Source organism: Engraulis encrasicolus, chromosome 3, assembly GCF_034702125.1.
Source record: "Engraulis encrasicolus isolate BLACKSEA-1 chromosome 3, IST_EnEncr_1.0, whole genome shotgun sequence".
NCBI lineage: Eukaryota > Metazoa > Chordata > Actinopteri > Clupeiformes > Engraulidae > Engraulis > Engraulis encrasicolus.
The window spans coordinates 28,141,107-28,156,359 of NC_085859.1; the positions used below are offsets into that span (position 1 = coordinate 28,141,107).

Sequence of the window (15,253 nt, forward strand, 5' to 3'; positions counted from 1 at the left end):
GATTCTGTTCCGTCCACCAGTTGGTTGGACCGGTGCCTACTTTTGAAGCAAGAGTGAAGTTCATATCGTCGTGAAGAAGGACTGTAAGGACTCAAAAGCGACTCCAAGCTAACACCGGAATTCATACCTGACCTGGTGTCAAGGAGGTAGGGAACAGATTGAAACTTCTGTGGCACACTTACGCTACTCCGTGGCTGTGCAGAGCTGAGTGGTTTCAGAATATTGTCAACAAGCCAGTGTGTATAAAAGGCGCGCGTAAGCATCTCCAGTGTAACGGTACCCTGGATCTAAGGAGACATCATGGCAGCGAAACAGTGTATATTTCTCCTGCTTTTCTACGCAGTTTTCAACGGCATGAACACGCAACGCGCACAGGTAAACATTTAAATAATGCACGCTTGGATTTGTTTTAGTAAAGCGATGTCATCAGTTACAATAACACATAAATAAATGTCTTCCCATGTTGAACGCGCGTTTTTACGCAACAGAACGAAGTGACCCTTGACGAAGTGCTTTCACGTTCACTGGTGAATAAGCGCGATCCTTGGGAACATGTGTACAGCAGACCTTTGCGTAAGTAACCTGTTACAAAAAAATGTGTGCATTTGTTTTTTTCTGCTAACAACTGGGCGCGGATTTAGTAATTGAAGAGTAAATTGTGCGCATCCAGGTCAAGCCACAGTTGTTTTCATGAGGGTGCAGTAGGCGTTACCCCACATAATTTAGAACAAATAGCGCTTTAACCTTATTTCTTCTGATTAGCGCTGCATCAATGATGGTGTTTCAGTTGTATTCAATAACAATTCTAGTTGAGAACAGATGCGTATCATTATACAGTATTTGAACGCTGCACATAAACGGGCACCATCTTTACACAGTACTAAGTTGCAATTGAATTTGAAGTTACTTTGTTGTTATAATACTTTGCACTTGGTTGATGCTTTTGTTCAAGGTCACATAGCCTACACCTGGGGCCTGCCGTTTTTTAGTTAGATGGAATTAGTAACAATCCTTGGAGCATCGTGGGGTTAGGTAGGCCTACTTTACTCAAGGAGCACTTCTGCCATTTATGGATTGAGTTTCGAACCGACAACCTTCTGATTACATATTAGGCCACCACTGCCGTCTGTTATTTTACACGTGTGAAGGTCTTTGAGAATGCACATGAGATCAAAGTCAAAGTAGCCTACCTGCCTAGATGCTGATTTGTTAAACCTATAGCTCAGTGGTCCTCAACCTTTTTTGAACAAACGCCCCCTTGGCCTCATCACTAGCCTCCCAAAGCCCCCTTGACCTCATCATAAGCCTGACAACGCCCCCCTTACCCCTTAGTATTAAAAAATTAAACGGACTAATACCCCCCAATGGCAAGTAAACACACCCCCCTTTCAGCTGTATCCTTCTCAACGCCCCCCTAGAGCTCCCCAACACCCACGTCGAGAAACATTACTATAGCTAAAGCACTCTACCTCTGCCTGTTTTCATAGGGTGTTTTGATATGGTGGCCTCGGAGGGTCTTTTCACCTTCACCAGTGAGCATGCACATCTTAACTGTGGAGTCTTCTTCATTGGAGAGCCTAATGAGGTTATTGACCTCAAACTCAACATGGTGGACCTCGACTGCAGTCAGGGGGATATACTCAAGGTACCTCAACATGCCACTTCTTTCGAGTTTCTGTATTTTTGTCATTAAATGTGCACTGTGTAATATTTGTTGTAGTTTATTTCCAGACTTCATGCTGCCCATTCACAAATGTACACACATACTTACCACCACCACCAAATTCTAAGTATTCATTATCACTGGGAAATATTTCATACATGAAAAGGGGTGCACTTGTACATGCACAAACTAATGTGGCACTTCTTCCCCAACTTCTCCATGGTCCAACATTTTGAATGTCCATAAATAGACATTTTTAGCTGCAAATGTATAGCTTCAATATTCATGAAAAGATCCAATTTGGCAACAGGCAGCACAATTTCAATGAGCAGCATATGCAGTACCCATTCTGGCCACATCCTACACAGTGCACCTTTAATAATGCATGTGACTATTGAATATGAATGTAAATACCAGTAAACAATAAGTTTTGATGAATAATGTATCTCTAATTATAATAGTAGCATGACGATCTGGTCTCATAATGTGTGCTCCTCTGCCAGTGGAGTGCTGTAATAGTCGCTTAAGAGACCGCCGTACTACACTACTATGACGTTACACAGGGCCTTTAGTGATATATTATGACTCAGTCATTTCCATTCTGGGAACAGCGAATCTCACGGGCATTGTACGTATTAACATATCAGTATATGCTACAATTGCAACACCTAAGTCACAGCTCGCCAATTTATGTCTACTTCTGTTGATATGTAGATAACCTTTTTGTACTGGTGTGTTCGATAATCCATGTAAATTTAGATGGATTATGATATTTAGAGAATTATTCTTTTACAGCACACACTACCGAGTGCACACATTAATGTCACACTTATGTCACACTTTTAAAGGAGTCATAGTTGGTCTAGGCGTTGGTTGTGCTGTAGTTGGTCTAGGCATTGATTATGCTGAAATTTAGTAGCACCCATGCTGAAGTAACCATATTTCACAACTATGATACTGGTCTGGCCCAATTGAGATCAAATGGGATGTATGTGGCCCCTGAATCAAAGTGAGTGTGACACCCCTGAGGTAAAGTCCTAGTTTCTTCATGAAGTGTATCAGCTTCACCTTAACACACCTACATTTCTTTTGAGTCCAGTTAAGGATCTCTTCTCTTCTCTGCGCTCATAATGCACACCAGTGGAACGCTTAACCAGCCATTGAAAAATAAACCTACCATGGTACTTCATTACTATGCTACTACTTGGCCATTGCCATTCTGTTAACAACAAATTTATAGCAGGGGGCATGTCTAAGAGTCCTCTATACTCTACTCAACACTTTTTCTAGGTGTTTGATAAAGTATCTCTGCTCTACTTTCCTCAACCTCAGGGGTGTCATACTCACTTTGATTCAGGGGCCACATGTATCCCATTTGATCTCAATTGGGCCAGACCAGAATCATAGTTGTGAAATATGGTTAATCATATTATCGCTTACTGTAATATTGTAATATCGCTTTTTTTACTTTCAGTAAGGTATATGCTTAATACTTCAGCCTACATAGGCCTATGTAAGCATACTGATGATGAATCATATATGATCATCAATGATCAGTATGCTGTATATTTATTCCCATATTGTCAAAAAGAGAAAAACACACACATCCGTCTCAAAAAGATTGGGTGCAAGACTAGCAAAAATACCATGAACACTGAAAGAAAAGTCAGCCACATTAAGCTCCCGTTTCTCTTATTTTAATGTGGCGTTTCAGGCAGTATGGCCTTCTGCTGCCCGAAACGTCACATTAAAATAAAAGACACGGGAGCTTGGTGTCGCAGACTTTTCTTTCAGGTTTCATGGTATTTATTCACATATGCCAATGGTTTTCATATAAAATTCACTCACAAACTGGTTTAGTTTTGATCAGTTGAATGGATGTATCTTAAAGGGACACTGTGCAGGAAATGGTCAAAAATGGTACTGCAACTATGCTGCTCATTGAAACTGGGCTGCCTATTGCCAACTTTGATCTTTACATGAACGTTTACTAAGTAATAAACAAATATTATCTAGTATGGTCCAAGTACAGTCATTTTTGCTGCTAAAAATGGCTATTTTTGGGAAATTCAAAATGGCGGACCATGGAGAAGATCCCCCTTTTCATGTATGAAAAATGCAATTTTTCCAGTCATATTGAATACTTAGAATTTGATGCTGGTGGTAAGTATTCATGAAAAAGGTAACATTAGTGAATGGGCAGCATGAATTCTGGAAATAAACAACTAAAAATCTCACACAGTGTCCCTTTAACATAACACTGAGTCCCATCTCCACATCAGTCAGGGGCCACATTAAATCATTTCTCGAGCTGCATCCGACCCAGAGGCCTTGTGTTTCCCAACCCTGCTCTACTCCATTCTAATCCAGACTATTGTATTGATGGAGGTGTTTGATAATGTATCTTTTATCTAGTCTACTCTATTCTAATCCAGAGTATTCTATTGATTGTATGCAGGTGTTTGATGGCTGGCTCATGAATGGAGACATATTCCCCAGCTCGCTGGACCATCCCCTGCCGCTGGGCGAGCGCTACGTGGATCTCTGCGCTGCCAAGGCGACGGCAGCGGCAGCGGGGGCCGTGGACAAAGGATTGTTCCGCTCCTCGCAGAACGTGGCCATGCTGCTCTTCCGAGTCCACGCCGCAAAGAAGGGCTTCAGCGTGACCATGAAAAAACGCATCAACCCGTTCCGTGAGTGAGCATACGTTTAAGCGTACCGCGTCAGCCACGCGTACCGCACCCCAGTCTCTCACAGCAGGTGACACTTTGACACCATGGAGAGATGAGAATGGGGGGGGGAGACGAGAGTGCCTGGAAAGCTGACACCCTGTTTAAGGAAGCGGCAGAGTCTACTCATTATCACGATGGGCTTCATTGTGTGTGGTTGGCTTTGCATGCATCTGTGGTGCTGATGCTACTGGTGGTGGTGGTGCTTGTGGTGGTGTGCTCTGCCCTTTCTCCACAGCTTGTAACATTATCTTTGTATGCATGCATGCATCGGCGCTGCTGGTGGTGTGTGCATGTCTTTCTCCTGAGCAGGGCTTGGCACTGGTACCTGCAAACCGGCCAAATGCTGGAAAAACTGGACTGTGCTGGTTATAATTTTGGTGTCACTAGCCAATTTGGCAGGTTACTTATTCAATTGTATGACATATCAGAATAGCCTATATTCTGCACTTGCCCCCTTGTGTATCAATTGTTTGTATAAAAAGCTCAGTTACTCAGTTTCCATTTGTTTGATTTATTTCCATGTAGAAAGCTGTGCACTGAATCTGATCTTCTTGCTTTAGCACCTCATCTTCTGAGGTTAGATGTACTGTGTCATGATTAAGAAAAAAAGAAACAATATCAAATTAGTTACTAGTAGAATAGCTGAATGGCTTGTGACTCGGAATAACCACTAGCCACATGGTCAGCAAGTGAATAAGTTAATGTCAAGCCCTGCTCCTGAGTGCGTGGGATTGTGTCGTGTGCTTTCTTGTATTTATCTGGTTGTGTGTGTGTGTGTGTGTGTGTGTGTGTGTGTGTGTGTGTGTGTGTGTGTGTGTGTGTGTGTGTGTGTGTGAGAGAGAGAGAGAGAGAGAGAGAGAGAGAGAGAGAGAGAGAGAGAGAGAGAGAGAGAGAGAGAGAGAGAGAAGGAGAAGATAGAGAGAGAGAGAGTAACTGTTACACACACACACACACACACACACACACACACACACACACACACACACACACACACACACACACACACACACACACACCAGCAGCAGATCATCACTGACCAAATTGTGTCATTGTTGTGTGTTTTGTATGTACCCGTGGTGATCTCTGGTGCTGATGCTGGTGGCAGCCCCCCAATATCTGAAAGACTTTAATTTTCTCCCCAGAATAAAAACAATGTACACTCATTTATTCACATCACACTCATGCCACCCACCCCCTCTCCATCCTGACTTTTCTTTTCTCTTACAGCAGTACCATTGTACTGTATGTGTCCAATCTCTATAGATGCGGATGGTGGTACTCACTTAGATGTGCTCTGCTCTTCTCCACAGCTTGCAACATCATCTCTCAAACGCCAGTGGGTAGCTTTACCATGGTGATCCCCCACCAGAGGAGAAACTGCAGCTTCTCCATCATATACCCTGTGGAGGTCCAGATCACCAAACTCAGCCTGGACCAGTCACAGTCAAATGACATCGCCCTTGAGGTGAGACGCTGATATAACATAATATAGTGCAATAACATCAGATAAGGCAAGAAGACTTACCCTGTATACCCAAGCTCAGCCGGGCCCTGGACCAGTCGCAGTTCTGTGACGCCCTCAAGGTGAAACATGCATAACATACGATTCAGGATAATATGAGATAAGATAAGATTAGATTAGATTTTTTATTTGCATTTTTCACAATTGAAATCTTTCAAAGTCTTCCAAATGTGTCCAGGGAAATGGAGAGAGTGTGATTACATAGAATATACAGTATATTAATGTAATAGATAAGAGACAAAGACGTATAAAACATAAATACCTCACCACACCATTCACCATCTCCACCCTTCAACACAGTGAAGTATTATTGCACACACAACCCCTGCTAATGCACCTTGAGAGTGAGACGCACCAGTGCACTACACTTAAATGGGTAAAGAAGGTGATATCACATGAAGAGCTCGTCTCCAAAACACTATGTATCCATTTGAGAATATTTTCAAAATGATGTTATCTTTCTTTGTTGATATTGTTGAAATCAGTGTTTAAATTTTTGAATTGGTTGTTGAAATATTAACAGTAAGCTGTTCCAATTTTCCGGAGGCTGTCCTAAGAGTTAAAAACAAATATTCATATGTAAATGGCTTTTGTAGCATTTTGGAAAATAGCTCTTTCCCACATACTGAATCATAAATGACCTCTTTTGACTTCCAACCTCAAGAGGCCCCATGGCGACTGTGCCGAGTCGTCTGACTACGTGGTCGTCCTGGGTGGCAGTGTGATTGACACCTCCAAGATGTTCCCCGTGAGCGACCTGTGCTTTTTCCCCCACAGCCAGAGTGAGTATGACTGACCTGCTGTATGCTGAGTACAGTACTGCAGGAGATGAAGTCCCACACTACGTTTTGGTATTGGCTTTTCTTGCTCCAATGTCAAACAAGTTCTGTTTTGAAACAAATAAATAAATGACTTGCTTCAGGTGTAAAATAGCATGTATGTGGCATAAAATGTTCAAGTCTATGCCCCCATATGCAACTCATACCTGCTTTGAATGTAATGAAATGAAATGAATTTCTTGTGCCACTTTTAAAAGGCCCATTGTATGATAAAATGGCTAGTTCTCAGGTGTCAGAACATACACCCAAACCCAAACTCACTATGTAGAGAAATCATCTGTTGTCCCCCCTATCTTGTGCCATAATCTATTGTTTTAATCAGTGAAATGCATTTATACTGTACGTTTTGAAGTAAAACAATTGAGTGGCTGTATGCAAAGCAGGAGATGAACTACTAACTCCATGTACGGTGTCGGTCTAGGACATTGCAAAGAGCAAAATAATCCTCAACCACAACAAAGGAATCCCATTATCTTTCCACCACAAAAGAGAAAAGATGACAAAGCCCTTCGTCAGTGTAAGGTCCCCATGGCAGAAGTTTATTTGGTCTTGCTGCCCTTGTCTGTCACGGGTCAGTGAGTGAGTTTTAGTCCATCAACATTCCTATTGCTCTGCCCTGTCCCCCTGCAGCCCAAATGAAGATTGGATGTGACAACACTGCTGTGAGACTGGTGGCGAGCGGGAGATACATCAACAGGGTGTCCTTCCAGTACAGGCTTCTGGAGCGCGGCGAGTTACTGAAAGTCAAGCGGAACACCGTGGAAGACGTCTGCTCTGTGAAATGAAGCCGTTTGGATGGTGGTGGTGAGACGAGAGTGAAGAGTTTCGATGAGTTTTGGATGAGCGTGTGAGTGACCAGGACTTTCAACACAATACAAATACTATATATCCCCTTTTAATATGCATCAGAAAATAAAAAATCCTCTATGTCTAAATTTATTTGGCCATTGCCCTTGTGTTACGTTTGTTTACGTTTGATTCTTTGCCGGGTTCATTTGGTGTGTTGGATACAAAAACTGTAACAAACGAAACTGTAACAAACGAAACTGTAACAAACGTCAACTAAATCAGGCACCCACTTTCACACAGTCTTTGGTTTATTCTGTTTGCACCTTAGAGACCCTTTCTGTAACGCCATTCACTTAATATCTCATGGTAGCACAAGCACAGCACAAGATAATGCAATGCCTAAAACATTTTCATTTGGATAGCTTAATATGAATAAGACAAGTAGAAATGTACACTTCGAAGACAGGGGTAGATAGTATGTACCACCCACATGTGTAGAGCAGTCATTATTCAAAATACAAGTCATATTTCTGATTTCAAATAAAGATCAGACCTAGCCTAACACACCTAATCATATTATAGGTAATTGTAATTGTAAAGGAAACACATACATATAGTAATGTCTAAACATTTAATAGAACGGTAAGATGTTTTTTTTAATAGCAACTGAAACCAGTGGCTACAACTACATCCTTATATTGTACTCTGTTCCTTGGATTCAACACTGTTGCATCATTGACTAGACTTTTCTACCATAGCACTACACCACTACAACATAACACAGAGTCTTTTGTAGCCTAATACATTATGACTCGATCATTTGCTTACTGCAAATTAATAACAAGGGCCTTGTCTGAAGAGTTTAACATAATATAATTCATGTGGTCTTTGTAGTTTGCAAAAGCTGAGCTCTCTAAGAGGTTCCCTATTCATTGGCCCTTGCACGTCCACTGACGTTAGTCCTTTCTTTCCATGTAATGTACTCTGCAGCGCCCCTCTAAGACAGATTAATCGTGAGTGCATTCAGACATGTTTATTCAATTAAAAGAGTGGGAGTCAGTGCATGCGCCTGCCTCACTCCCTGTCAGTGTTTACATGCCGCCGCCTCTAATTGCGTGGAAGAGAGCCGCTCCTCCAAGTGCACTCGAGGTCTTCTCTCGCCAAGCGAGCTTCGCGAGGCTGAAGCACATTTTGATGCCGAGCCGTCAGTGTAAACATTACTGAATAAACAGACCGTGCAGCTGCTGCTGCTGCCCTAGTGAAAATCAGGAATAGGCGATGAATATGTTGCCCTCGTAGGCTGTAGTCAGTAGTTACTTGGTTATGTAATAATAATAATATGTACTGCCTAGTTGCTGTGCGTTTTTATGCTATTATATGCTATACTTGGAGGAGGTTTGAGTGTCTTTTCGTCACAGTAGGGAAATCGCAAGTAGCTTCTCTTCTTGTCATATGAAAAGAACTAGAGAATCATTTGAAATTTCTCACCTGCGGGAGTCTGTAATATCAGCATGCTGAATATAGGCAAATTCACCATTATTATGCTCCACTGAAAATAGAAAATAGCTCCAATAGAAATGCCCAAGTGGTTTAAATACACAGTAGATCTTTGTTTTGTGTGTACAAATGATGTTCATTGGCAGTGACTTTTTCTATGTGCCCTGATGGAAATGAAGTGTATGTAGAGTCATGAAACCCAGAAGCAAACATTGTTGAATACACTTCACTGTTGAACTTAACACAGAATAATTATTACATTTCGACCTTTGTAATGCCATTCAACAGGGCTGTGTCTTCCCACATTTTAAGACAATAGAGTGCCAGTGTCAGTGTCCAGGATGAGATCCAAATATATAGAGGGAATGTATGATCAGACAAGGCACACAGTGAAAACAATGCAGTGTTACTTCAACCCTTAGAGTACTCAGGGACCAAATTAAATTGACTAAGTATTGAATTAACAGTGGCAGAAAGTATTTTTGCCCGGATAATCTAGTACTGCACTGTTGGAGGTCCTAAAAGGATGTTAAAACTGTCTTCTGTAGTAACACAAGGTTGTTTTTTCCCCGTTTGAACGGTTGGAGCAGGTCGGTCTCTGTTTTTTGCAGGTTAGTCACTGTTGCTCTGATTGGGTAGCCTACATTGTTGGCAGAGGCAGTTTGCATGACAACAGGGTTCCACACACAGCACACAGCATTTTGAACCGTGTGATTTTGACCAGACTAAAGTTTTCAAGTGACATTGTCTGGCTTGCCAATCTATGGCACTTATGTAGTACTTACCTTGAAAAAAAAAAGAGTAAAAGCCCTACTGTATGTGTTCCAAGGGAGGGCGCTCTTCACTTTGGGTAGATACCAAAAAAAATGTAGTGGGGTTGTTTGCCCACAGGGGGGAGTGAGTGAGTCAGCTTTTTAACATGGCAGCATGCCATCTGCTATAATGACTCTGAACTCTGTCCTCAATAGCCAGGATTATCCTCACCCCCGAGGTCCCCACAGTTGCTCTCAGCCTGCCTCCAGTCCCAACAAACTGAATATTCTGGGGTGAGGGATCTTCATTTACTCTCCTGAACCGGTTAAGACCCGGCGTTATACATTTCCTGTTACCAGAATGGCAATGACCAATTCGTGGTGCATTACTAATGGCCCTGTGTTATGTCATAGTATTGTAGTAATATGGTAGTTAACTTTTCAATGCCTATTACAGTGTGCCACTGGTGGTACCGGAGTGCTTTAAAGGGTTAAACATTTTGACAATGAAAATATACATTGGCATCACAATGCCATTCATGGAAAAGAAGTGGCAGTGAATGGCACGCGTGTTGTTTATCATCAACATGTTAACATGGCTGTAAGAGTCAAAACCATCTAGAATGTATTGCCTGCTTCACAATGACATTGTCTTGCTAAGTTAGAATTAACTATTGGGATTTTGATCCCCATAGAAGTAACCTGACTACTAATACCACTGGCACTGAGAATTCACATTGTAACTTGATATCATAATGGGACCGTGATTATAAAGTGTGAGCCCTAAAAAAAATATAAAAGCTGTAACATGTAGTGCACATATAAAAACAGAAATAGTGACACACACACACACACACACACAGACACACACACACACACACACACACACACACACACACACACACACACACACACACACACACACACACACACACACACACACACACACACACACACACACACACACACACACAACCACACACACACAGGCAATGCCAGAAAGGCAGACAAAAAAACAGATAATCAGAGAGACAAATAGAGAAAGACAATCACTTAGTCTTTAAACACGGCCCTCCATGACCCCCAGTCGTCCTCCACATAGCAACGCTGTGAGACGTGAGCCATGAGCCGTGCGAGTATTCCTCTCCCTGTGTTGTTCCTGCGCGCCTTCCTCACATGCTAACGAGAACAGAGGGCTTGGATGACGTTCAGCTATCCGCTCGCCCGCTATAAATACAAACCCTGCTGGATTGATTTCAGGGGAGCTCGCGAGCTACGTGTCCTCTCGCTCTCTCTCTCTCTCTCTCTCTGTCTCTATCTCTTTCTCTCTCTTGCTCTCTCCCTCCCTCCCTCCCTCCCTCTCTCTCTCTCTCTCTCTCTCTCTCTCTTGCTCCCCCCACCTCTCTCTCTCTCTCTCTCTTTCTCTCTCTCTCTTGCTCCCCCCCCCCCTCTCTTTCTAAGTCTACCTCGAATGTGGATCACTGGGACTGGCTCTTGATTTCTCACAGACGAGACCGATCAGAGATTCGCCTCCGCCTCCCCCACCCCCCCACGCATCCCTCCGCGAGCATAGCTGGCCATCCGCTGTGGGGTAGGCCTACTAATGACATTATTAGATACACGTCATTAATCTGCTTTTGGGGTGGTAAATTAACCTCGGGAAGTCTATTAGCTTTCTAATGAAGGGGCCAGGCCAAGCACAAGCCTGCTTGAAGGAAGCGGGGGTCACAGAGTTGCTTGGTTGGTTGCCGCCTTTGGTGTGGTATGCTGAGGCCTATAGTCACTTACACACCACCACACGGCACGCCACCGTAATTTCACCCCAATCAACAAAACAGACGTACGCGCTAATGAGAACTGTATTAGAGGAATCAAAGCAAGTTTAATAAAGTTACAGGAGCAAGCATGTGTGAACTTTGGTGCCTGAACTCGTGGGGATTGGGCTGTTGTGATTACATATTTATGTGTTGTGTGCAGCAGTATTCCAGAAGGAAATAAAATCCTCAATTTTAGTCTTGGTTTTTTTGGCCTATGCAAAAATAAGATTGTTCATTGAATGTTCATTCATTTCCCATGAAATTGATTTTAAAAAAGGAGACCCGAAAGAAGTCAGAGCCTTTTGTGTTGCAAAAAGACAGTGATGGCAAGCATTAGTCATATTTTTTCAAGGATTTAACCTATGAAAATGGCAATCTTGAAAGGTTTTTTCCTAAAGGGTCATTGTCACATTGATAATACGTAGTGACAGCCTTCATTTCGAGGAAGCTTTCATTTCACCACGTGCCACTGGTATTTGTAACATTTTTTGTCTTTTACAACTTCATTTGACAGGACAGTTTGAGAGGTGGACAGAAAGTGAATGGGGAGAGAGACGGGGAGGGGTCGGCAAATGACCCAGGTCGGGAATTGAACCCGGGTCGGCCACATGGCAGACGAGTGCCCTACTGGAGGGCCCCGGCAGGGCTGGTATTTGTGACATTTAATTCCTCTCCTTTGCTTGTCCATTCACATTTTATTAAAATGAAACTGTGTAGGATTTTGTGCCATTCAGGCCAGAGGTATTGCAACAAACGATGTCTACAATTCTGTGACTGATAATACAAAATGGCAGATTAAAATGGAACATCTTCCCCCCTATTTATGTATGTAAAATTGTGCATTTCCAAGGTTTAAAAATACTTTCACGGGCCTTGCCGTGGCCAACCGGTAGGGCACTCACCTGCCATGCGGCTGACCCGGGTTCGATTCCCGGCCCGGGTTCTTTGCCGACCCTTCCCCGTCTCTCTCCCAATTCGCTTCCTGTCCACTTGTCACACTGTCCTATCAAAATATAATCGAAAAAGACTATATATATATACTTTTATACTTCATACTTAACAATTGTGAATGGGTAGTAGTAAACAACTAAAAATGACACTGTGGATCTGTGTGGGCAGTCATGAGTAAGCGGTTAGGGCGTCAGACTTGTAGCCCAAAGGTAGCCAGTTCGACTCCCAACCCGCCCGGTTGGTGGGCGGAATAATTAACCAATGCTCTCCCCCATCCTCCTCCATGACTGAGGTACCCTGAGGAGGGTACTGTCGCGCCACACTGCTCCCTTGGGGTGCCATTGGGGGCTGCCGCCTTCCACAGGTGAGGCATAAATGCAATTTCGTTGTGTGCTGTGGAGTGCTGTGTCACAATGACAATAGGAGTTGGAGTTTCCCATTTGGGGCTTTCAGTTGGTCTTGTAGCCCCATAATGCACGACGTTCCATCAGTGGAACACTGTAATTAGCCTGACTATCATAAACTTGCAATCACGCCGCCGCCAAAGGTGTTGCATCACAAGGAGGGCGCAGCCTGGCTACACTGTAATAGTCATTGAAAAGTTAACTGCCGTAGTGCTACACTACTATGACATAACACAGGGCCGTAATGCACTACGACTTGGTCATTGCCATTTCTGGTAACAGCAAATTTATAATGCTTAATGGGTTAAAAGGTTGACTTTCCATTTCACAGTAGTCTAGCCACAGGCTTAACAGCTTAGGTTGGTGTGTGTGTGTGGGCAGTAGCCAAAGCAGCAGCAGCACCAAACGCCCGTGTTTGGCTGCAGCTCAGGGTAAGGGTTGGAATCAGGGTTGAGTTTACACAGCCTGCACCACAGAAGGTCTACAGTACAGACACTTCACTCATCACATTTCCGGGTGGTACTGCACTCTAGGGGCGCCAACGGGTGAGTGTAGACTCCATTCGGAATGAATTGACTGCGCTCTCACAACAGCGCCCTGTAGGTGAACTGCAGGCATGGATCGAGTGAGTGCAGTGTCTGTAATTGTAGACCTTCTGTGGTGCAGGCTGTAGCCGGGCAGTGACGCAGCCTCTCCAAATGGCCCTGTTTGTAAACTAAATGTGCACTAGAAAAGTTCTCTATGCCTCATTTTACATGTCAACAACCCTGTGACTCTGCGGAATGAAGTATTGAGCAACTTTGAGCCTCGTAAATGGGTGGAAAGTAGAGATTTATAACAACGGCTAAACAGGTGCCGGTCCATCACAGCAGAAGCTAAATTTCATCTAGCTCTTGGAATTCTGAATAGCGCTCGGACTTCGGAATGTAGGGGACCTATGGAGGCGAGGTAGATGGGCTCATCATCATGTTTTAACACAACATAAGCCATTTCACACCGGATGACTCCTTTAACATAATATTTCGGACTCATTTACAAACATTTGTTAATATTTAGTTGATAATTATTAGTTCATTATTTACAAAACTTTGTAGCCCCTTAATGCACGCCGTACCTCCTGTGGCATGCTGTAATAGACATTGAAAGTTACAGTTACTACTATAGTACTACACTACTATGGCAGTGCACGGGGCCTATAGTAATACATTACGACTTGGTCATTGCCATTCAAGTTTCAAGTTTCAAATTCAAGTTTCAAGTTTATTTGTCCTCCAAGGGGGAAATTTGGTTTGTAGCAGGTAAAGACATCCAGAACAGACAACAAATAGACTAAAGACAGGTACCTGGGATCAACACAGCACAATTAAACACAGACAACACAGAATTAAAAATCAATAAAATAAAACAATATAAGGTGAGAGGATAAAAGAAGAGACAAAGAGGATAAAATAGATAAAAGGTCAGATCAAAACGAGGAGATTAAAATACCAGTGCAATGTGCAAAAAAATGCAAGGATGCAAAGTGCAGGAGGCAACATTATCTGTGCAAATTTAGCATGTTTATAGCTGTGCAGATGAAGGAGCATTTGTATATTTTAGTCCTTTGGGTTGGAAGTCTAAACCTTCTGCCTGATGGCAGAAGCTCAAACTCCCCATAGAGAGGGTGATCCGCACAGTCTAAAATCGCAAGCGCTTTCCTTTGGACATGGTGATAAAACAGTTCACTGAGCAGAGTCTGCTCCTCCCCTATGACCTTCCCATCCACAGTGACTAGTCGTCCCAGCTTATTTCGTTCAGCAAGTTTCAGGTTACCAAACCACACAACAATAGCAGAGGACAGGGCTGATTCAATAAAAGACCTATAAAACAAAGACATCATTGTTTGCATACATTAAAAGTGTTAATTTTTCTTAAAAAATAGAGACGCTGCTGGACCTTTTCATATATGGCCTCAGAATTTGGCTGAAAACACATGCCCTTGTCAAGGGTAGTCCCCAGTAGTTCTGGTAACAGCTCATTTATAATGCCGTGTCTAAGGATTGTTATTCTAAATTATTAACCAATAGTTGGGCTGAGGAAGAACTCTGAGAAACAGTCTTTCTTCCTCTCCACCTTTTAGAGGCATTGAGCTCATTTTGTTGCGAAATTAATCCCACAGACAAATTGTCATAACAATGTTTTGTTATGACAATGATTGGACATGATTAACAGGCATGACGTTTTGAGTGTTATTTGGTGTACACTAACAGGAGATGGACAAGCAGGATATTTGCTCATTTGCTACCTG

At 42.9% G+C, this 15,253-nt stretch overlaps 1 protein-coding gene across 1 annotated transcript; it reads left to right on the plus strand.

Annotated features, from left to right (window-relative positions):
* The first annotated feature begins 283 nt into the window (after nt 1-283).
* On the plus strand, nt 284-7,725 carry crhbp (corticotropin releasing hormone binding protein). The gene is made up of 7 exons (XM_063194408.1): nt 284-375; nt 489-573; nt 1,488-1,645; nt 4,122-4,356; nt 5,706-5,860; nt 6,582-6,699; nt 7,387-7,725. The coding sequence occupies exons 1-7, from the start codon at nt 301-303 to the stop codon at nt 7,539-7,541; spliced, it is 981 nt and encodes a 326-aa protein (XP_063050478.1). The 5' UTR covers nt 284-300; the 3' UTR covers nt 7,542-7,725.
* Nucleotides 7,726-15,253: the final 7,528 nt, after the last annotated feature.